General features: G+C 45.4%; 1 protein-coding gene across 2 annotated transcripts in view; it reads right to left on the bottom strand.

The window, feature by feature from the left end:
* Positions 1 to 21,128, bottom strand: part of IL1R2 (interleukin 1 receptor type 2) — a 33,283-nt gene extending 12,155 nt beyond the window's left edge. The window contains exons 1-3 of one of the 2 annotated variants that reach the window (XM_032351733.1): positions 20,909 to 21,128; positions 4,734 to 4,861; positions 3,887 to 4,151 (exon numbers count right to left, since the gene is read on the bottom strand). In XM_032351733.1, coding sequence (XP_032207624.1) covers positions 3,887 to 4,151; positions 4,734 to 4,861; positions 20,909 to 20,922 — 407 coding nt within the window. In that variant the 5' untranslated portion in view covers positions 20,923 to 21,128. Of the gene's footprint in view, positions 1 to 3,886; positions 4,152 to 4,733; positions 4,862 to 5,065; positions 5,473 to 20,908 lie in introns of those variants that run through there. The other variant, XM_032351734.1, reaches the window with a different exon arrangement.
* Between the last annotated feature and the right edge of the window lie 1,339 nt (positions 21,129 to 22,467).

Here is a 22,467-nt window from a genome sequence, read left to right on the forward strand (position 1 = left end):
AGCAGCATAATCTACCCACCATGGTTGACAGAAAGGCCAAGCGGGTTCTAGATCAGAAGCGAATAAAAATCACAGGAATAGGGCTGTGTTAATACCTGCCAAAGGGTATTAGGGCGACTACTGTTGATTCTTACTCCACTGGAACCCCAGTCTTAGAGCTGGAATAGAGTTCGAGAGATCAACCAGGGAAACTCTCTCACATGCCAAGAAACCTTGACCCTGGGATTTCATCTGCCCCTCTCAATCTCAGAGCTCTCTTTTCCTACAAAAACAGAAAATAAAGGGGTGCCTGGGTAGCTCAGTTGGTTGAGCATCTGACTCTTGATTTTGGCTCAGGTCATGATCACAGCATCATGAGATCGGGCCCCACATCAGGCTCTGAGCTCAGCAGCGTGTCTACTCAAGATTCTCTCTCGACCTCTCCCTCCACCTGCCCCCCGCCAAAATAAATGAATAAATAAAATTTTTTTTAAGAATAGAAAATAAAATAAGGGAATTAAGTACAATCTTTTTAATCAAGTAGAAAAAGAAACTTTAAGACAAACAGGACTCAGTTCACATCTCCCTGGTTTTTGCATATTATCCCTCCAGTAGTCAATAAGTATTGCCTTTGGGAAAGAAAAGGCATTTCCATATATATATGCAGTCCATCTTCTATGGTGCTCCCGATAACTAGATGCTTCACGTGCTGTGATTTCACAGGACTCCCAACAAACTCTCCCCATTCGAGAGGAGAAAACTGAGATCCATAAATGCCAAGTAATAAGACCAAGGTCCTACTGGCTAGAAAATGAGAGGGCTAGGATTCACACTCATAACATTCTACGTCCGAATTCCAATCTTTGTCTACCACACTATTAAATTTTCTTAGTAGCACTCCTTAGGAAAACATTAGAATTTTCTCCTCTAAAAGGTAGGAAAAACTATGCATTTATAGCTATTGTAAAATCAGATATCCACATTGCCCTGAAAGGGAAATAAGAGACTGCCTACCTGTTTCCTAGGCAAGGTCCACAGACAGGACTGAGCACACCACCCCCTACCCCACCACCTCAACACACAAAATCTAAGACTGGGGCTGATATTGTCTGAAAATCTCCCATTCACCATTCCCTTGTGCTATAAATCCACTTTATTTGGTTCTCCTTCCAAATGAAAATCCTCATCGATACAACTCCTCCTTAAATCAAGCAGATTTAGGAGATGTGCAGGCTCTAAAGCTGGCTAGTAGGAGTGGGCAGAGCCTGGGGGCAGGATACAAGCAGCAGCTGGAGACAGAAGACCAGAAGCACCAGTTCCCAGTCTGCCCTAATCCTTCCAGGAGAACTTAGCCAGGCAAGGTTTAAAATCACCAGCACTAACTGCACCTACAACTTTCTCCTGCAAGAAGTAGCAAGCTTTGCCAAGACCACTGAGTGGGAAATGGACAGTCTTCTCAACAAAAGGTGTTAGGAAAACTGGATAACCACTTGCAAAAGAATGAAGTCAGACCATTACCTCATGCCTTGTATAAATTTTAATTCAAAATGGGTCAAAGACCTAAACATAAGTGCTGAAACTATAAAAACTCTGAGGTGAAAACACAGGGCAAAAGCTTTTCATTAGATACATCAATGACTTCTTGGATAGGACATCAGAAGCATAGGCCACCAAAGAAAAAATAGATAAATTGAACTTTATCAAAATTTAAAAAAACTTTGTGCGTCAAAGGACATTATCAAAAGAGTAAAAAGGCAACCCATGGCATGGGGGAAAATAGTTGTAAATCATATATCTGGGAAGGGATGGATAGCCAGAATATAGAAAGAATTCCTACAATTCAAAAACAAATAACTCGATTAAGGAATGGATAAAGAAGATGTGGGGGCACCTGGGTGGCTCAGTGGGTTAAGGCCTCTGCCTTCAGCTCGGGTCATGGTCTCGGGGTCCTGGGATCGAGTCCCGCATCGGGCTCCCTGCTCAGTGGGGAGTCTGCTTCCCTTCCTCTCTCTCTGCCTGCCTCTCTGCCTACTTGTGGTCTCTGTCTGTCAAAGAAATAAATAAAATCTTTAAAAAAAAAAAAAAAGAAGAAGAAGATGTGATACACACACATACATACACACACACACACACACTGGAATATGACTCAACCATAAAAAAGAATGATCTCTTTCCATTTGCAATGACATGGATGGATTTAGATGGAGTAACACTAAGTGAAATAAATCAGTCAGAGAAAGACAAAGACTATATGATTTCACTCATAGGTGAAATTTAAGAAAAAATTGTGTTCATCACAAAACAGATGAATAAAATAAAAAAGAGACAAACAAACAAAAAGATTCTTAAACACTGAGAACAAACTGGTGGCTGCCAGAGAGGAGATGGGTGGTGGGATGGGAGAAATAGATGAAGGCGATTAAGAGTATACTTAGCAATGAGCACCGAGAAACGTATAGAATTGTTGAATCATTATACTCTGTACCTGAAACTAACATAACAGGGCATGTTAATTATATTTCAATTTTTAAAAGAAATTTAAAATAATGAGACAACAAAAATTTTAAAGTTAAAAATGGGCAAAGGACTTAAATAGACATTCGGCCAATAAAACACACAGAAAGATGCTCAGCACTACTAATTATTAGGGAAATGCAAATCAAAACCATAATATATCACTTCATGCCCAGTAGGATGGCTATTATCCTTCTCCAAGAAAACAGTAAGTGTTGGTGAAGATGTGAAGAAACTGGAACCCGTGTATACTGCTGATGAGAATGTAAAATGGAGCAGCCACGTGGCAAACGATATGATGGTTCCTCAAAAAATTAAACATAGAATGACCACTGATCCACCAATTCTCTCCTGGGTTTGTACCCAAAAGAAGTAACAGCAGGGACTCAAAGAGATCTTTGCACACCTATGATCAGATCAACATTACTCACAGTAGCCAAAAGCAGGTAGATTGTCCCCTGACAGATAAATGGGTAACCAAAACATGGTGTATTTATGCAATGGAATATCATCCAGTCTTAAGAAGGAAGGAAATTCAGATACATACACCTTCAGTGTGCATGACCCTTGAAGACACTGTGCTCAGTGACATAAGCCAATCACCAAAGCACAAACACCGTCTGACTCCACTCCTCTGAGGTAAAGTACTCAAATTCACAGAGAGAGACAGAAGGTGGGGGCTGCCAGGAGCTGGCGGACGGAGAAGGAGGAGTTCGTGGTTAATGGGCACAGAGCTCCAGTGTGGGAAGATGGAGAGTTCTGGAGATGGACGGTGGTGACGGTTGCACAACAAAGTGAATTGGAGAGGATAAAGAGGAAGGGGGCTCCAGCCTCCACATCAGGAGCTCTGAGTTCCTGTCTCAGCTCCACACACACCACCTGGGAGCATGTTATTAGTGAGCTCGGTCCCCTCACACGTACAATAAGCAGTTGGGCTAACTCATTCCTCAAGTCTCATCCACTGTTCTACATCAATTTCTTCTCTCCAGGTGGATGTGGGCATGAACAAAATCGATCAAGTCCCTGTGGAACTAGAGTTTACATTCTAATGGGGTAGACAACATTAAATAGGTAAACACATGTGTGTCAGGTGAGGAAAAATACCAGCAGGGGAAAGAGAGGGACTGTCAAGAGTACTGGTTTAGGTAGAGTAGCTAGGGAAGTCTTCTCCAAAGAGGTGAAATTCGAGCAAAGACTTCAATGAAGGGAGAGAAGGAGCCATGAAGGCATCTGGGGAAGGCTCTCAGGTAGGAGGTTTCTGGAACAGTGAGGAGGATAAAAGGTCCTACACACTGGATTTTGAAATCCACGTCATCATTGAAGAACCATGCAGAAGCCCATTCTGGAAGGAGACCCACCCCCTACCCTAGTCCCAGGGGATGTGGGGGTTTACCCGACAGTGCAGATGTAGGTGCCAGAGTCCTCCTGCAATGCCGGCAAGATCCAGAGAGCACCATCCTGGATCCACATTCGTGTCTCTTCTTCCCCTCGGACCGTTGGAGCAGAATCATTCTTACGCCATGTCACATTGACATGGGGGCTGACAGACGTCCACAGCCAGAGTTGCATCTGGGGGCACCTCAGAACCACAGGCTCCCCTTCCACCCTGAAGTCGGTTTTGAAATGCTTGCCAAGAAATCTGCAGTTTTCTGCTGCCACTAAAGGACAGGGAGACTACAGTCAGGCTTTGGATCCAAAAGCTCCTTTGACAGGCACATCTGAAGAAGCTGAGTGCCCCAAACAAGTGGCCTGCACCCTGGGGGTCCCATTAACACCTCCTGTTATAATTATTTCAAAACTCCCCAAAACAACTTTAGGGCTTCTGTCCATTCCAATTTAAATTTTGTGAGAAAAGTTAAATCTGGTTCATATGGGGACAAAAAACGGTTAAAAAGTTTGGTCATATTTTTTCACTTGTTGACTCCTTAACATTAAAAGTAGATCTGGGCTGAGTTCAGATAGAAAAAGAGCTTAGTTGTGACAGGACATGTGGTTAAAATCCAAAAGCATCTTTTATTGAGTCCAAAGGCACTACTTTCTGGGCTCACTCTTTGGCAGAAATGATTGATGCCCATGCAACAGAGGAGATGGGCAGGAGGAAGATCTGTCCCACTTTGCTTTTTGAAAACAACAAACTTCACTAGATAAACAACTACATTTCCCAGAGAAGCTGCAGGCAGGCCCTCTTCAGCTAGATTAGTAAGATTTGGTAGTAAGATTCAGTAAGATTGATTTCTTACCTGTGTGTTCCTCAGGCTGAATGGTGAAGGCTGAAACACTCATTATCAACGTGTACAAGATGAACATCATTTCTGGCAACTTCTGGAGGACACAGGAGATGGAGATCTCAGGTCCAGCACTCGGTAGCCTATAGGAGGAGACAGAGGGGTCACCAGGAGCCAGAGAGAGAACCCCTTGAAGTTGGTCCCGGCAGCAGGTTCTGGAGGCTTCATCTGATGATGGAAATCGTTTTGTCTACAGTTTTTAGCAAGAAAATACAGAAGCTTTGAAATTGCATCTCAGTAACTATATTCACTGAGCATACCTACCATCAAACCCCCAAAGAACTTACAAGGTGTCTTGGAATAGATGTTCATATCCTAATGTCTCTCTCCTGGAGTACGCCTTAGCATTCTCTGCCCTGTGCCAAGATGCTCATTCCTCAGCTATGGCCACTGCTCAGGTTCTCTTCTCCTTCAGGTCCCTACTCAGCATCCCTGGTGGTGAGGTCTTCAATGACCTTCCTGTGTGAGCTGCACCACCCTTCTGCCTCGATGCTCCACATTTTTCTTTCCTACTCCATTGCTCTCTATGGCATTCCTCATCAACCGTGTCTCCACCCTCTGGAATGCCAGCTCATGGGCTCAGAGATCCTACTGTATTTTACTCACAGCTACATCCTTAACTTCTATTTGTTAAATGAATGAATGAGTGAATTAATCACTAGCTGCAAAAAGGTTTCATATTTTACATGTCAAAGAACTATTCCTGTTGTCTTTATGGATTAGCTCTTACTTTACATACAATTCCGACATTCACTGGCAGACTACATACACCATGAACTCTCTGGTCTCCTGGGGGGAAAGCCAAATAAGGTCCAAATTGTGAATAACATACACAAGTTCGTGAAGCACTCCTGCCTACATACCTTCCCAAGACCAGAGCACCAGGTGCCTCTTACCTCCCTGCAGTTCTCAAATCATATCGTAATTACCTGTCATATTAGCTCATCAATGCCTCAACAATACTGCCAACAATCCTCCTCAAAACTGAAATGCATGAAACAATAGCCATGGCAATTGAGCCAATCGTGTAAAATGGTTCTGGCTCACAAGTCCGTGGATCAGATGGGGGTTGGCTGTCTTAGATCAAGCTGGGCTAGGCATGGCTCCAGGCTTTGGGTGGGAGCTAAGTCGGCTCCATGTGTCTCTCATCCTCCCTGGATCTATGACTGCCTGAGAGATAGATGAACCTCTTCTGTGATGGCAAAAACAGAAGCAACATGGACAAGAGCACTCAAAGCCTTGCCCAGAACGAGCTCATTTCCATGTGCCCCACATTCCATTCGCCAAAGCAAGTCACATGGCCAGAATTGCCATCAGTAGGGCAGGGAAATTACCACCACCTCTAGTAGGAGGAGTTCCAAGTTATGCCAGGAGGGGAAACACGTGGGAGCAACCATGACACCTACTACACCTGTTTATAATGTGGCTCCGCATGGGTGGGGACAGCCTTGAGTCCCCGGAATAAGCCTGGTCTTATTCATAGCCCTCAAGGCCTACAAGATGCCCAGTGCCAGAACATTCCAGTGAGTATTTATGATCAGAAACTAGCAAGGACTTGAAGTGATGAATGAGTCCAGGAAAAATAAATAAATAAATAAATTCCCTCCCACTACCCCTCCCCCATTTCCTTAAAGTTTAACTTGGTTCCTGTTCCTGGAACAGATATCATTGTGAATGTCTTACAATAAGCCCACAGGGCCCTTAGGTGGCCAGGGCAGGGTTAGCAGACTGAGGAAGCAGTCCTTGCATGCTAGAAACTCTCGCTCATCAGAAGGCATGTGCTCAGAATTGCAGTCTGAACTCCCCCTCTGGTGATTAGGAGCCAGGATGGGTAGTGAATGACCTGAGATGTGCCCCTTCGCTGGGTGTCTCCTCCAGGGCTGTTTCCTCTAAATTCTTCCTGCTTCTGCATGGTCTTATCCTTCACATGTTTCTGAAATACAAATATTTCCTGTAACTTTAACCACTAACCCCAGCCTCAGGTTAACCAGGCCACTTGATTAGCATAAACGTCACATCAGCATTGACCAAGGTGCTTTGTCCTCTACACCCACATTAGCTTCTCACGTCCCTAACTGTGCTGATCCCCGCCAGACTCACTGGTTCTCTAGAAAGGATATGAAAGATGTTGGAATCAAATACACATGTATAACCAGTACCACATATCCAAATAAGTGAACGAAGTCAAGGATGGTGACACAGGGATACGTGTAATAGTGACAGCTACTGAGCTGAATACTGAGCATCTATTCTCTCATTTTAACCCCATGATGTGAGTATCATGCCAATTTGACAGATCATGTAATAGAAGAGATTAAGGAGGTTATGTAGCTGAACTAATATCTTACAACTAGTAAGCAGGAATTGAAGTTTAAACTAAACCCAGGACTACTGATTCTAAAGCCCTAACTCTTCAAAAATATAGTTTCTATGACAGATGCTGCTAGTTTCCTTCTCTAATATTAGTCTTTTCCTGCTTCCCCAATTATAGAATACCTAACTCAACGCGGCACATCACTAGCCCACATAAAGACTACATTTCCCATCCTCCCTTGCAACTAGAAGTGGCCACGTGACAGAATATAGGCCAATAAAACATAGGTAGAAAAGTGGGCTCCTTCTGGGAAGTTGACTTAAATGTCTCCTCAAAAGACTTCAAGGTCTCCACTGGTCTGCCTTTCTGCTGGCTCAGTCTGGAGGTGATGGGTGAACTGTAGCCATCATGTTGGGCCACAAGGCACAGGCCACTGGCTGGCAGTGCTGGGGCAATAAGACAGGAGCATGAGTCCTTCGTGGCTTGGCTTCGTGGAACAGCTCTCCGACCCTAGACTTTTTTGGTTTCTGAGTTTTTTTACGTTTAGACTTCCTGCCATACACAGCCAAACCTAATCCCAATATGCAAACTTTCCAAAGTTTATGGAAAGGACCCCGGGAAAAGGAGCCCTGCCGGGGCTGTCCCTAGTCCTCTTTCTGATACTCAACAGTTTCAGAGCGCCAATTCAGCTCAAAGGCAAAGGAGCTGGGCAGCCTTCCTTTGGAGGGGAGCACAACCCCCACCCCCGCCAAGACAGGTGCAGGCTTAACCTTGATTTATGTGCTTTGTAACCAAGTTTAAAATTATTTTTATGCCAGAAAGTCTGGCTGATGTTAGCTGAGGCTTCACAGAGCTACAGAGCAGAAAGTGTCCTAGAGAAATTCCCTCACTTTCTTTTTCAGGTGTTGAAATCACTTGGACATTAATCCTCTTCTCAAAATTGCACGTATGGTCAGAGCGAAAAGTAGAGATGTTTCAACAAAGATCCTGTTCCAGTGGAACAAAATCCTAAACTGTTGTCCTCCTCAAGCAACAGCTGGCCATTCTCCATCTCCCCTTTGGCCCCCTTCCAACCCAACCCAGAGGGACCCCTTCACTCAAGGGAATTGTATTGGTTGCCCTATGAGGACTCGGGCAAAACAGCCACTTTACTGTGACCTCTTCAGGAAGTGGCTTCAGGTAATTAAACCGCAAACACGGAGTAGTGATCATTTTCAAAAATCAAAACCTCAGGGGAAGGCTGGAACCAAAATCGCCAGTGTGGGAAAGAGTAAGTCTTTGGCAGGCCCAAAGGAAAAAGAATTTGTTCTGCAGAGGTTTGCAGCAAAACATTCCTCTCCTGACCTACTTTCTTTCAATGTGTCTTTAAATTACAGACAATTTGATATTTCTGCTTGAATCTGAGTTGACCTTTTTACTGGAAGAAAGAAATTTTAAAGGCAGCTGGTTCCAAGAATTTGAGTGACTTTTTTTTTTTTTTGGTCGCACAACCATGTTTCATGTTTCACTACACCCTGTTTGAAAACAGAGGAATGAGATGAAAAGCCGGTCTGCGCATAAGGAAATCTCCAATACTGTGTGAAGAGTGAAGGGAGGGAGAAAGAACACAGCTTCCCGGGCTCAGCCTCCTGATCACAGTCTGCTTCACTTTCTCATTTAATTCTGAAAAGTTCCAACAAACCAAAAAGGTGAGAGAATGGTATAATACCCGTATGTATTCCACCTAGATTCACCAATTATTAATATTTGGCTTTATTCCCTTTCTCTCTGCCTCTCTGTCTCTCTGTCTCTCTCTCACACACACACGTACATATTATATACACATATACCTATTTTTCCCTTGAACATGGGAAAGTGGCAGACATTCTCACCCTCCACCCCTAAAGACTTTAGAGTGCATGGAGAACACATTTTTAGCAGACTGAGGACAAATTTGTAAGTATATAATAGAATGATAGCTCCAGAGATAAATTTTCAGGCATTTAAAGTGATGCAACATCTTACTCCATAATATATTTTAATGTATCTCTTGATTCACTGAGCTTTAACTTCTCTTTATTTCTGTCTTCACCTTGTTACCGGAAGTTTGTAGGCAACTGCCCATCTCTGAGTCAGGAGGTACAGTCATCCAAAAAAAGCAAAACAAAGGTGACAGATCTTGAATATTAATGAAGTCAAATAGTTTATCAGGCCTGACGCATACCATATGTCACCTCCAGTTCGTAAAATAAATCCCTAAAAACTAACACATGTTGGAGCAGGCATGTGCTTTAAAACCCTTTGACAGCCATGGGAAAATAAATATTTTCACTAAAGTGAAGCTTGGGAATTTTAAAATTCAAAGCAGAGACAAAGTGAGTATTTTGAACTCAGTCTCTGGAAAGCACAGAACATGAAGAGTTTGGGGAATAAGGAAATAAAAATAAATGTAAATAAATAAATAACAAGGTCCTATATTTCTCTGAAACTAGAAGCAGAGAAATATAGGACCAGGTTTGAGGCAGGAGGTTTTTTTGTTTGTTTTTTGTTTGTTTGTTTGTTTGTTTTGTTTTGTTTTGTTTTGTTTTTTTAATATACTGGCTCAAAGCAGAACCCTGGATGGGTTGTCCACAGCTTATTGCTGTTTCTACCGAAAAGAGAGAAACCAGTTTCCCCAACACACACACACACACACACACACACACACACACACACACACACACACACACACACCCCAGAACTGAGGGAATTCAGTGCAGCCTGGTGAGACTGTTTCTGGTCTGCATGGCTGTGTCAGGATAAGAGCACCTCAATGTCCTTGATCCTAGTGGGGCCTGGGGAGACAGAATTATTTTCTGGGAGCCATGGCACAGGAAGACCCATCTTTGGGCCACGATGGGCTGAATCTCAAGGGAAAATTTAGAGAAACTCAGACTTGGCTCCACTAATGGCTACAGGCTATCTATTTTTTAATTTCTCCCAACAAGTGTCCCTTCTCTCTAAAAGCACTCTTTCCCTGTCAAACCTTTTGGACTTGGCCAACTTCTGCCCCCAAGAACCACTGATTAAGAGATTCGGTAAACCAACCCAATTCATCGCCACACTCTTTCAAATCCTCTGTTCACACTTTGCATTCCCAGTAAGGCTGAATCATTCAGACCCACTCCCCCCCAGCCCCCCGCAGACTGGACCATCAGCCACAGATACTTTCTTCACCTTCTTCCTGCATCAGGCCCTCTCACAGGCAAGCCCCCCACAAGACCACTCCTCTAGCTCAGAATGATTGCCATCCTCCTGCAAAATGACTGATGCAGAAGCTCCATCCATGAGGCGCTCAGTATGAATCCACCAGGCTTCAAGTTCTCCCAGCCTGGTATCTGCATAAGAGGAATTTTCCGCTCTAAGAAATTCCAGAGGGCAACACTCATGAGCCTAGAAGAGTGCATCATCCCCATTATAAACATGAAGCAATGGAAATAGACTCAGATACATTTAGTAACTTAGCCAAGGCCACAAAGCTAATGCAATGTTAAAGTGGAATGCAAACCTGAGTCAACACAGTCTTCAGCTTTGGTATTCCTCCCCTGCTCTGTAGAAGCACCAGAACCCAAAACTAGAGGGGGCACCATGAGCCATTAAGCTTAGCAGCCCACCTAACAGTCTTCCCAAACCCGGCATCCCCACAGATGGCCAAGTTTACCCCTCATTAGATGGGCACTTCCAGTCTTGGGAAGTACACATGATCAGAACCTTCTGTCATTTCAGAATGCAAATCTGCCTTCTCCTAAGCTCCACTCCTTGGTCAGATGCCACCCCAGGAAGCAGCTCAGAAGTCTAGCTGTATCTTGCAGCAGTCTGGAGAGTTTATATAGGAGAGCACACGGACTCGAGAGTCTGAAAGAACCTTGTAGGCCAGCTTGGTAGTTCGGTGCCAGGGGTAGATCACATTGCCTCTGAGAGGCTTAGTCTATTCATCTGTAAAATGGCTGCAGCCTGGCGTGTAGCAGAGAGGGGCAGATGGTGTGTGATGTGTACAGAGCGCTGGCAAAGAGAAATCACTTGACAAGTGGTGGCTCTCATCAGCATTTTACAGAAGCAGACCCCAAAACTCAGGAGGTGACTAACTTTCTCAGGATCCTGCAACTGACAGAACTAAGGGAGAAGTCAGAGATGCCACCGTCTGTGTTCTTACTAAGTCCTGCTGAAGGTCCATCCCACAGCCTGAGAACTTTCGGTACTGTAGGCAATAACTTACTAGAACCGGTTGCTACTAAGAAAGGTGTTCAGCTTTACCTAGTGGAATCAGAAGCCTGACGCCTAAATCCCTATCATACAAGGGCGCTTAACACGGAAACACACAATCTCACTCACACACACACACACACACACACACACACGTTCAATCAACGCCCGGCGTGTGGCATTCCCATGCTGTCATTCAGACTGACATCTTAGTGATAGAGCCTCTAAGCACACACAGCAAAAGACTGAAGCTGGATTCACTCTACCATTAACTGGCTGTGTGAGCTTAGGCAAGTCACTAACTGATTTACCCAATCTGGGAAACAGTTTCTTCATCTAAAATAAATATAAGAGCTGAGCTATTGAGAGCTCTTGCAACCCTCCCAGCCACTGAAGTCCTGAAAGTTCCAAACAAGGTTGAATTTGCACTTAAGTTTCAGCCCTGGACACAGGTTCTGTTTCAAAAGCACCAAATCCAGAGCTTTCTTTAATCAGATAACCACCAAATCTCATCAACTCACTTGCAGGAATTCCAAAGCCAGCAAAGAGCTGAGGCACAACTCAAGACTTCTGACTTCTCCTGGGGATAGGAGTTCTAGGTCTTTTGGACTACGGCTGGGTAACATTAGCTCTGTGCTGATATGGGACAGGTACCACACATCGTAAGCTAAAGGTGGCTTTCAACCTCTTATAATCTGAGTGTATGTAGTGAACACCCCAGATATTTAAATTATCAATCATCCAGAAAACCTGTGCATCTGAAATATAACATGGACAGAGAAAACAAAGACAGAAAGACCCAAACAGGTGAAAGAGAGCCCATAAGATCCTGGCACAAAGGCGCGGATATTTTACTCCTAGAAGCAGCTTGGCAGCTCTCTTGCAGCAACTCGTTCTCCATGTCTACGAGTCTTGTTGCTTCTCAGAGTGACAATTATACTTTCTAAGGATGGCCACAACAGTACCTCCCATCTTACGTGGTCCTCTGCAATGTGACGGTGCCACTCTGCCAGCAAAATGTGGAGCCCAACTCACCAACCTTGAATATGGGCCAGCCTGTGACTGGCGTCTAACCAACAGAATGATGCTGGGTGAGAGCTTCTAGCTGGGGTCTTTTGGATGCTTGCTCTGGGGAAAGACAGCCACCATGTAAGCTTTCCAACCACCCGAGACCACCTCACAGAGGAGGTCACCTGTAGGGGACCGAGTTCACAGTTCCAGCTATGTCTGGCCTCCCAGGAATCCCCTCAAGAACTCCAGCCATGTGAGTAAAGCCATCTTAGACTCCCAGAAGAGTCAATTCACTAGCCAAGTAAGTACCACTGCTTGAACTCAATCAAACCACATGGAACAGAAGAAATCACCTAGCAGAGCCCCTCTCAAATTCATGACCTACAAAAATATGTGAGTTATAATAACATGTGTGTTGTAAGCTGCTAAATTTGGGGGCATTTTGTTACACAGCAGTATGCAACCAGAATGCTTGATCAAAAGCAGATTAGAGGTAGCAAATTAGAAAGAGGGACTGGGCTGGTGAACCAGAGAACATAGAGAAGGGAGAGGCAGTTGATGGCCTAATAACACAGGACACAGAAAGACATTAAGATAGATGCAGAGGGGGAAAGGAAAGAAAAACATTAAGAAAGTGCAAGAATCAAAGTTATGGCAATCAGGAGCCAGTAAGAGAGACACCAGTGGTCCCCTCCACCTCCCTGTGCCCGATGGGGGCATCAGGGTGTTACAGCACAAAACAGTTGATGTTCATGGTGATTTCCTTGAATCATGAAAAACAGTTTAAATTTTGTTCAGAATCCAGAACTCTTAGCATCTCCAATTCTTCTGCCACTATGCCCCAAAGAAAAGGGAAGATCAAAGTCCTCCTCAGAAAGGAGGGAAGGAAGTGCATGTTACATATTCCTTCCTGGTAGGAAGGGGAAGTAGAAGAAAAGGCTTTGGGGTGGGGGGCAGGGGGTTCAGGGTAAAAGGAAGGAAACCACAAGAGGAGGTAGGCATATTGGCCCGCTCCTGACTCTGAGTTCAAAACCCGAGTGCAAAGAGACAGAAGTCCTGCTAGCCTGAGTTTCTCACTGATGGGGAAGAAACCCAGATACATCTCTGTGCTTCAAGTGGGGAATGGGAGGTAAACTGAGATCTGGGCTAATTTGGGGCTGCTGTGATAAAGGACAAGGTGACCTGGAGCTGGATATTCAGTCCATAAGGAGCAGTGTGGCCAAAGATGGAAACATGTCTCCACCAGCTGGTAAATATCACTTAACCAAGCCCTGAGCCCTCTTTCCTCTGCTACCATGCCTTTCCTGGGGCTCCTCGGAGAGCCTCGCAGTCTAGTAACAGATCCTATAGCGTCGGTTCTGACTAGTTGGTGCTTGTCCCCTGCTGGTTGTCAAATATCTTGAGTATCACCTGCACAAGTGGTCAGTCAAAGCCAGATGAGAAACGTGGCCTGGCAAAGACACAGAGAGCCTGTGGAGCCGGTGAGGGGCACAGTGGGCCCAAGTTGGCCATTGTGGCGGCTCTGACCCAGCTGTAAGATCAGACTGTGGGTTTTCCCAGCTGCAGACCTCAGCAGTAGATTTGGCAGGACACCCCATGGCCAGTCAGATATAGGAACATCTCCATGGATACCAGTGAAGGCCCCAGGCCATCAGGTGTAGACTGCCACCCTCCGCATCATGCCCTGGGGCATGGCTTCCATACTCTCAGACTCCTTCCTGGCTAGAAGAAAGCAGTAAGGTGAGAAACTGAAAGCCTGAGCACTTACCCCCAAAGAGACTGAATAAATCTAAGAGAAGCAGATGTGAGCCAGCAAGATGGAGAAGACATGGTACTAAAGGGACCTCAATCACCAAATGAAACGCTTGTTAGAAAAGTTAGAAAAGAAAGGTACATTTTTTGGCATCAGTTTACAGTGAATATAAATTTTCACCATGCTACAAATTTTAGAAATATTCTCTTCCAGGGATGCCTGGGTGGCTCAGTCAGTTAAGCATCTGCCTTTGGCTCAGGTCATGATCTCAGGGACCTGGGATCAAGTCCCACATCTGTCTCCCTGCTCAGCAGGGAGTCTTCTCTGCCTGCTGCTTTTTTTTTTTAATTTATTTAAGAAAGAAAAAAGAAGTATTTCCTTCCAAAATTAAGTTGTCAAAAAAAGGGGGGATTTTCTGTTTATGCTTTGAAAAACCATCTTCCATCCCTGGGAAATGTGCCCGCCCGGAATGGCTAGTCCTCTGAGAGTCACAGAAGGTGGCAGCTTTCCCCAGCCCTGTGTTTAGCATGTCCATTCAAGCTGATAAAAGTCAAGCAAAAACAAACAATTGAAAACCCAAGTGATTTTTATCTCTACTGTGTGGGGGAAATCCCTTGCCACAAGAAAGCTCACTATTTAGCTGAAGACAGCCCAGACTGACTGGGTTTTCCGTAGACCCAAAAAATCCCCAGAAGCCCTTTGCCCTCCTCTGTGTCTGGGAGTGAGCGTTCCATTCACACACATAGCCCCTCTTGCTACTCTCAGCATTGGGATGTCCCACCATCTTGTCCCAGCGCCAGGAAGAGATCTATGAAGTCTGAGATCCTGCTTTCTCCCCAACACTCCAACCCAACTGAGCAACATGCCATGGTAGACAGACTCACGCTCACCAACATCTGGTACTTTTCTACTTTGGGGTACACACAGGATGCCACGTCTCTGTACCTTGAAGTCAGAGATAGCCGCAGAACAGGTTATAGCCATGAAAAGTAAGCAGGAAGGCCATGAGTCACTTGCAAGCCTATGCATTTCATTTCTGGTGCCCTACCCTCCAGCCCCCTTTTCTCTGAGCCCTCGGTTATTGATGGTGGCCACATAGGTCAACCTGATAGGAGGATGAGGTCTACTTCCACCCATGCATCTACTCCAGTGTGTTTCCATGTCTGTTTCTCTTTCTGCTAAGTAGGAGAACACCTATTTCCCACCCCAGCACCCATGTCCAAACAATCCAACAGACGATCTCCATGAGTTCTCTTTTGAAAATGTCCTCAGTAGCTATCATGAGCCATTATGGTCAGACACAGCTGACCAATGACAGTGATACTGCATGTGCAAGAGAAATGTGTTATATTAAGCTACTGAGATGTTTTAGGTTATCTATACCTTGGACCGATATGCGCAACAATCGAAGAGAAGAAATAAGACATCGTACTTGTTTTCTGTTGCTTTGTAGAAATCCCACAAACTCAGTGACTTAAAATAACACCCCTTCATTAGTCATACGGCCATGGGTCAGATGTCTGGTCTCATCTTAGATGAAGTCTCTGCTGAGGATGTTAGAGACTATCAAATCCCAAGGTTCTGTTCCATGTGTTTGCTGCTAGAAGTCAGTTCCTTGTGATTGTATAAACTGAGGTACCCACTTTCTTGCAGGCTGTCAGCCAAGGCCACGGTCAGCAGCTGGAAGCTGTCCACCATTTCCTGACCCATGGCCATTTCCACAAGACAGTTTGTTTTTTCAAGACCAATAGAGCAACATCAGATGTTGCTTCAACTCTCTCTGACCTCTTGACTCTAACCTCTAGATCTTTTTTTTATTTTTCATTTATTTTTTTTTTTTTTAAGAGTCCACCTGGTTGTTTCAGGCATGCTCAGGAAAATTCCTTTTGATTAACTTCAAGTCATCGCATCAGGGTCTTAAATTACACCTGCAAAATTCCTTTACCTTGGTGGCAGAAGGTAAGTCTAATCATGAGGGTGATATCCCCTCACATTCATATATTCCATCCTCATTCAGGGGAGGGGGAATTACACAAGGGCATGGATCAGTGGGGGTCATCTTAGAATTCTGCCTACGGCAGACATTTAAAAAAACCTTCTGGGGCGCCTGGGTGGCTCAGTGGGTTAAGCCTCTGCCTTCGGCTTAGGTCATGATCCCAGGGTCCTGGGATCGAGCCCCGCATCGGGCTCTCTGCTCAGCGAGGAGCCTGCTTCCTCCTCTCTCTCTCTGCCTGCCTCTCTGCCTAGTTGTGATCTCTCTCTCTCTCTGTCAAATAAATAAATAAAATCTTTAAAAAAAAAAAAACCTTCTGATTAATATTAGTTCTAGATAATCCAGGACCCATCTAACGCTGTACATTCACTTCTTCCTTGCTCCCAAGTAAGAAAACCTTGGTTCAAATATTCTGAAGCTTTGCTATTTAAAGTATGGTCCATGGACCAGCAGCATCATTTGTGAAGAAATGCAAAATCTCAGGCTCCAACTCAGATTTAGGCATTGGGATTACGGGCATATCAACAGGATTTCTAGGCAATGAAGAAGCACTCGTTTTTAAACTGCCTTATACTTGGGGCACCTGGGTGGCTCAGTGGGTTGAAGCCTCTGCCTTTGGCTCAGGTCATGATCCCAGGGTCCTGGGATCAAGCCCCGCATTGGGCTTTCTGCTCAGCGGGGATCCTGCTTCCTCCTCTCTCTCTGCCTACCTCTCTGCCTACTTGTGATGTCTGTCTGTCAAATAAATAAATAAAATATTAAAAAATAATAATAGTAATAATAAATAAACTGCCTTATTCTTAAGTAGAGTAGGCAGATGCTGACAGGGAATGAGAGCAGAGATTATAGTAAACCCCTATGTCCTGATCACCGCAGCTCTTCAGAGGGGTTTCTGAAATTTTGCTGTCAGAATCGTATGATCTGATGATGATGATATTGAAGATGCTAGCTAACATTTACTGAACACCAATATATGCAGGCAGTAGGCAAAGTTTTCCGTTATTTTCCCCAACATTAAGTGAACTACATATTATTATTTTCATTTTAGAGATGAAGACATTGGGGCTTACAGGAGTTAAATAACTCCTCTAAGGAAATGGGGCAGGTTTTGATCCTAATCCCTTTCACTCTGGGGGTATGTGATCATATTGTCAAAGCCAGTCCGCAAATCACAAACTGGGATCTGGGCCAGTTCAGCTTGTGAGTATTCAGGGGAATGTTGATGTTTGTCTTCGTTGAATGTATTTCCCAAGAGACAAGCTCATTCCAGTTGTTCACTGGCTTTATCACTCATAGCCTCACATATTTGATTTACTGCATGGCCCCCCAATACACTCAAGTTTGAAATCCCCAATGAAGCCAACGTATTCTTAAAGGTCTCCTTGACGTTTCATGAAAACTTGGTGTGGTATGAATACTTTCCAGAGATCCTTAACCATAGCAAAGAACCTCTGCTCCCTACCCCATCCCTGTCATCCGATGAGTGAAACTAACATCCAGAAGCTAAATAACATGACGAAGTTGCGTGGCAAGGTAACTGGTCTTAAGCTGGACTCTTTGGGCCCAGAGTCAAATGCCACAATAATTCACCTCCTTCTGTTTAGGAAATTATTTATGCTTGTTATGAAACAGAGGTTCTTAATACCAAAGTGTATTTCAGAAATGTTTGTAGGGAGTTTAATACAGATTTTCAGACTTCTCTCGTGTGCACACTCCTGGTGTGTAAAATGCCCATTTATCTGAAATTTATCAGATAAATTGCAGGTTCAGAACACAGGGTTTGAAGGAAGAAAGGAGGAGTCCCTGAAGAGTTAATAAAAGGTGGGACATATCGCTTCTTGGCCTTTTGGCTGAGATCAAGTGTAATAAAAGGTGGGACACTAAGGAGTGTCAGAGATGGAATAGTGCAGGGGATCTCGGCCTTGGGTATACATCAGAACTGCCTGGAAGGTTTTCAACACTACTAATGCCCAGGTCCCAGCCCCCAACATGAATGATGTAATTGGTCCCAGGTACAGGGATTTTTAAGAGCTCCCCAGGTGATGGTAACGCTCGGCCAGGGCTGAGAACCATCGGAGCGGGGACTGAGATGCCAGAGGACCAACAACTCCATCACTGTTTCTTTTATGGCCCCCCTGGTTCTGGCCCGCCGGCCGGCCACAAAAGCTTCCATATTCCCTTCATCTCTTGGCTGCCCTTTGCCACCCTCTTCTCTCCTATGTTAGGCAATGTCCCTTCATGAGTGGAGAACAAAACCGCTAGGAGCCTGAGGTCAAGTTCCAGACACTGAGATACTTATCATTCCCTCTGCGCCTGTTTGTCCATCTGTTAAATAGAACTCTCCTATCTAAGACCTCCAGCCTCTAGCATTCATGTCAAACCCAGCAGGTCTCTGTGACTTCTATTTTGAAAATGGCTTCAAACATTTCTTGTCCTGAAACAACTCAGTGTGCTACTGGATCTGAAACCACTTATTATCACCTAAGGAAGCAGTTCTCAAAGTGAGGTCCGCAGACCAGCAGCAGCAGAATCAGCATCACCTGGGAACCTCTACCTCAGACACCCTGCACATAAGACTGGATCACAGTCTGAGTGGATCGAGCAGTTTGTGCTTTCTAAGCCTCAGGGGTGCTAGTGCACCCTAAAGTTTGAAACGCACTGGCCAGTGAAACGCACTGATGATCACCATCATGACCATGTGCCCTCGTCCGGACAGCTGGTGATGGTTACAGAAAAAGACAACTCAAACCCGTATGACCCAGACTTTGTCCATTGCATTTTCATGTGACACGGACTTCTGCTAGCCCAGGGGAGGTGAGGAGGGATGGAGTCTGAGGGTCTTGATCACACAGGGGTTTGCTGTATAACAGCTGGTGGGTAAGGTCTGGTGGGAGCCAGAAGGTTGAGGGGACACCTGCTGGTAGGGCTTGGCAGGTGCTCCCAGGCAGCTGGGAGCAAAAGAGACTGTCCTCCCAGCGCCTCTGACACCATCCAGGCTTCCTGCTGGCCTTTTAGGGTAACCAGAGGCTAAAACATGGAAAATGCAATGGAACTGAACAAAACTAATGAGATGTGAGAGAAGGTGCTCTTCCTGTTGCGCATGTGGGAATATGGCACTGAGCCGGTGAGAAGGAACCCACTGCCCTCTTGAGATGGCAGAGCTCAGAGAGAAGAGCCATGGCAAGACTGAGCTTGGTGGGGTGGAGTGAACTGCAGAGAGGGAAGCTGGCCACATCCCCCTGCAGACCCCGAGCCGCTAGGGGAACCCTGCAAGGTCAAGTCACTGAACTATTTACAGAAGAGGAAACCCAGACGGATGCCAGCCTTGACCTGGATCACAGCACTTCAGTGGCAGAGCTGGGGGCCACAACGTAGGGGACCCCTGAGGGAGCTGGGGTTCCACGAGGAGCAAAGGACTTCCAAGGGGAGGGATTCAAGAGAGAGTGCGCCAAAGAGTGAAAGCCAATGTTTCAGCCGCACCCACAGAGTGAGCCAGGCTACTCGAATTGCTTTACATGATTCATACTCATTTACTTTTCCCATGACCTTATGATCCTCCCCATCGAGTTCACTATGTACAGATGGTGACATTGAGGCACTGAGGGGTTAAAAATAAATTGTGCAATTTACTTAATAATAACTGAGGATAAGAAGCAACTTTATTTTTAAAAATTGAATCCAGTGTTATTATTTCACAATAATGAAGCAGAGGATAAAGGTAAGCTTAATGCTGCCTGGCTATCAATAACTGGCCAGCTGCTAGCCACCAGGTAGATGACCTCTATTCAAAGGGTACCCCTCATTCACTACAGCATAGAATTTTATAAGACAGTTATGATATGGACACACATGTGACATATAGCTAGGAAGAGGGAAAGTCTCTTGAGAACTTGAACGCAGACCGCTTAGCCCCACGGCTTATACTTTCCCACCACGATCTGCTCACTACTCCTCTGAGACAACCTGGAACACTGGCCCTCAGCCAGCTCTGAAAGCACAAGTATTAGAAAAATTACACCTACTTTTAAAAAAAGAAAACATGCCATGCTAGAAAGCCCCCTGGACTTCCGAAGAAGCAACCCTCTAAATTCAGCGTAAGCCTCACAGGCACAGGCTCTCCCGAGGGGACTGTCTACAGCTAGGAGTCTCTTTTAATTGGATCCCACAGCATTTCTGCCTGTCACTGTGAATCACAGAAGATCCTCAGAAATCCCCTGATCCAGCCCGTTTTTGACAGAGACGCTAAAGCCTAAGAAGGTCAGGGTCACCTTCCAACATGCAAAGGTCGCAGAGATGAGGAATATCACCCAGAGAAGGCACTCACGGTCCAGAGACACCAGGAAAGCCACCCCTGAAATGGAACCCAAGTGTCCTGACTGCCCAGATTCTCTCCCTCTCTCTCCCCCATTGTCATTCGTCTCTCACATTCCCTCTCTCATCCCAGCTCTCTCTCTCTCCTTTCCTCTCTCTCTATTCCCCTCATTCCGGCTCGCTCGCTCTCTCTCCTTCTCTCTGTCCCCCTCTTTCTCTCACTCCCTCTCTCTTCATTCCATCTCTCATTCTCTCTCCCTCTCTCCCCCCTCATTCTGTCATTCCTCTCTCCTTCCCTCTCTCATTCCCTCACCATCTCTCTCTCATACCGTCTCTAGTTCTCTCCCCCTCATACTCTCTCCCCCTCATTCTTTCATGACCTCTTTCTCTCATTCCCTCTGTCTCACTCACTCTCTCTCTGCATTCTCTCTTTCTCTCTCACAGTCTCTCTCCCTCTCTCTTCCCCCTCATTCTGACACTCCCTCTCATCCTCCTCTCTCTCTCTCTCTCTCTCAAAAGCCTCTTACCTGCAGCCCTGCATTCTTTGACCTTGTTGCTTCTCGCCTGGGGAAGGCTGCCAGGCCCGACTTTTACCTTCAGTGGAAACTGGGCAGTCCAAGCCGGGATTTATATCCCCATCCTCCAGGGATTTCCTAATAGGGTTTGTGTCACTCTCTCTGACTGAGAGGCTATGGACACACCTTTTCCCTCCTCACAGGGGAGCACCCTCTCGGTGACTGCGCTGGGTGCGTGATCATTCAGATGGGGAAGTGGCCAAGGACAGTGTGCGCAAGTTTCCCTGTTTTTTTGTGACTCGCTAAAACTTGCGTACTTCCAGCTGAGAGGCGGTTTTGAAGTGATGTCTATTCTGCTGGCCGTGGCCTCATCAAAGACAAAAGGAGGTCTTCAGGTCTTCAGCCAGTAGGCCGGTAGGTGTTTTCCCCCACAAAACATCCCTTCTGGGATAGAGGGGAAGTTAAGCTTTGAGTTCCCCGGTTCCCAGTCTTATATGATGTTTAATTGTCATGCGAAGGAAGAGGGTGACTTTCCAAGTCTTTATTACCACTTGTGGAATTTGCCTAACTGAAGAGCTTGTCCTCTAGAAATGGAACTTCCGTCCTAAGTCATGTCTGTACAAAACAAATGTCTCCTAACTCCCCCTGCAGGAGTTTGCCCAGGGCCCACTGAGACCCCACGCAAGGCCTCAGATACACAGAGCCCACAGCAGCCCTCCCCCTACCAGGTTCACTGCCCCTGCTGTCTGCCTGGACAGGCTTGCACCCAGGTCCAGTCCCCTCCCTGAGATGAACAGGAAGCCACGTGGAAAAGGATACGAACTTGGCGAGGACCAGGGCATGGGGTGGGGATGTGAGCCCTCTGGGTCCCGTGTGCTCTTGTTGGGCTGAGCTGTGTGGTGTAGGAAGGGGTATAATATGGACCCCCCATGTTGGTGGATGGAAAAGAACACTTACCCGAATGTCTTTTAAAATCCATGTTGCTAACCTTAATGGCACTTTCCATCTAACTGACTCAGATACTGGGGTTCTTACAGGTGGAAAGGCAGATGAGAAATGTCTAGAGACAAGTCAAAACAAATGGCTCCAAGTTAAAAGGGCCCACAGGCCCTAAATTTATCCTTTTGCTAACAAGGAAGAGAACTCCCAGGGAATCTCAGCTCAGACTGGGTAAACAAAATCTGAGAAAAATATACAATGTTGGACCTCGATGGAAACTTAGACGTGGTCACAAATTGAGGTCCAGGCACTTAGGGGGACCACAGGTGAGAAAGCTGTATTGACTTATATAACTTCATGATAGAAGCTGTAATGTCCCCAAAATGGAGTTTGTTGGCCAAGGGGTAAATATTACACTGTATCCCTGTTTATCCTTTCTCCAAGGATCAGTTGAAGGGAGAATGTCTGGTTTTGTTCCAAAATTTTGACATGGTTATTAAAGTTTGAGCTATAAATTTTGGGTCAAGCCAAGTAATGTTGAGGGTATAAATTCACCCCTATGCAGGGAAATTTCCCCAAATACCTCATCATCCCAGGATGAAGGGTATGCAAATAACTGAGTCCTGTTCTTG

This window comes from Mustela erminea, chromosome 7 (assembly GCF_009829155.1).
Source record: "Mustela erminea isolate mMusErm1 chromosome 7, mMusErm1.Pri, whole genome shotgun sequence".
NCBI classification, from domain to species: domain Eukaryota; kingdom Metazoa; phylum Chordata; class Mammalia; order Carnivora; family Mustelidae; genus Mustela; species Mustela erminea.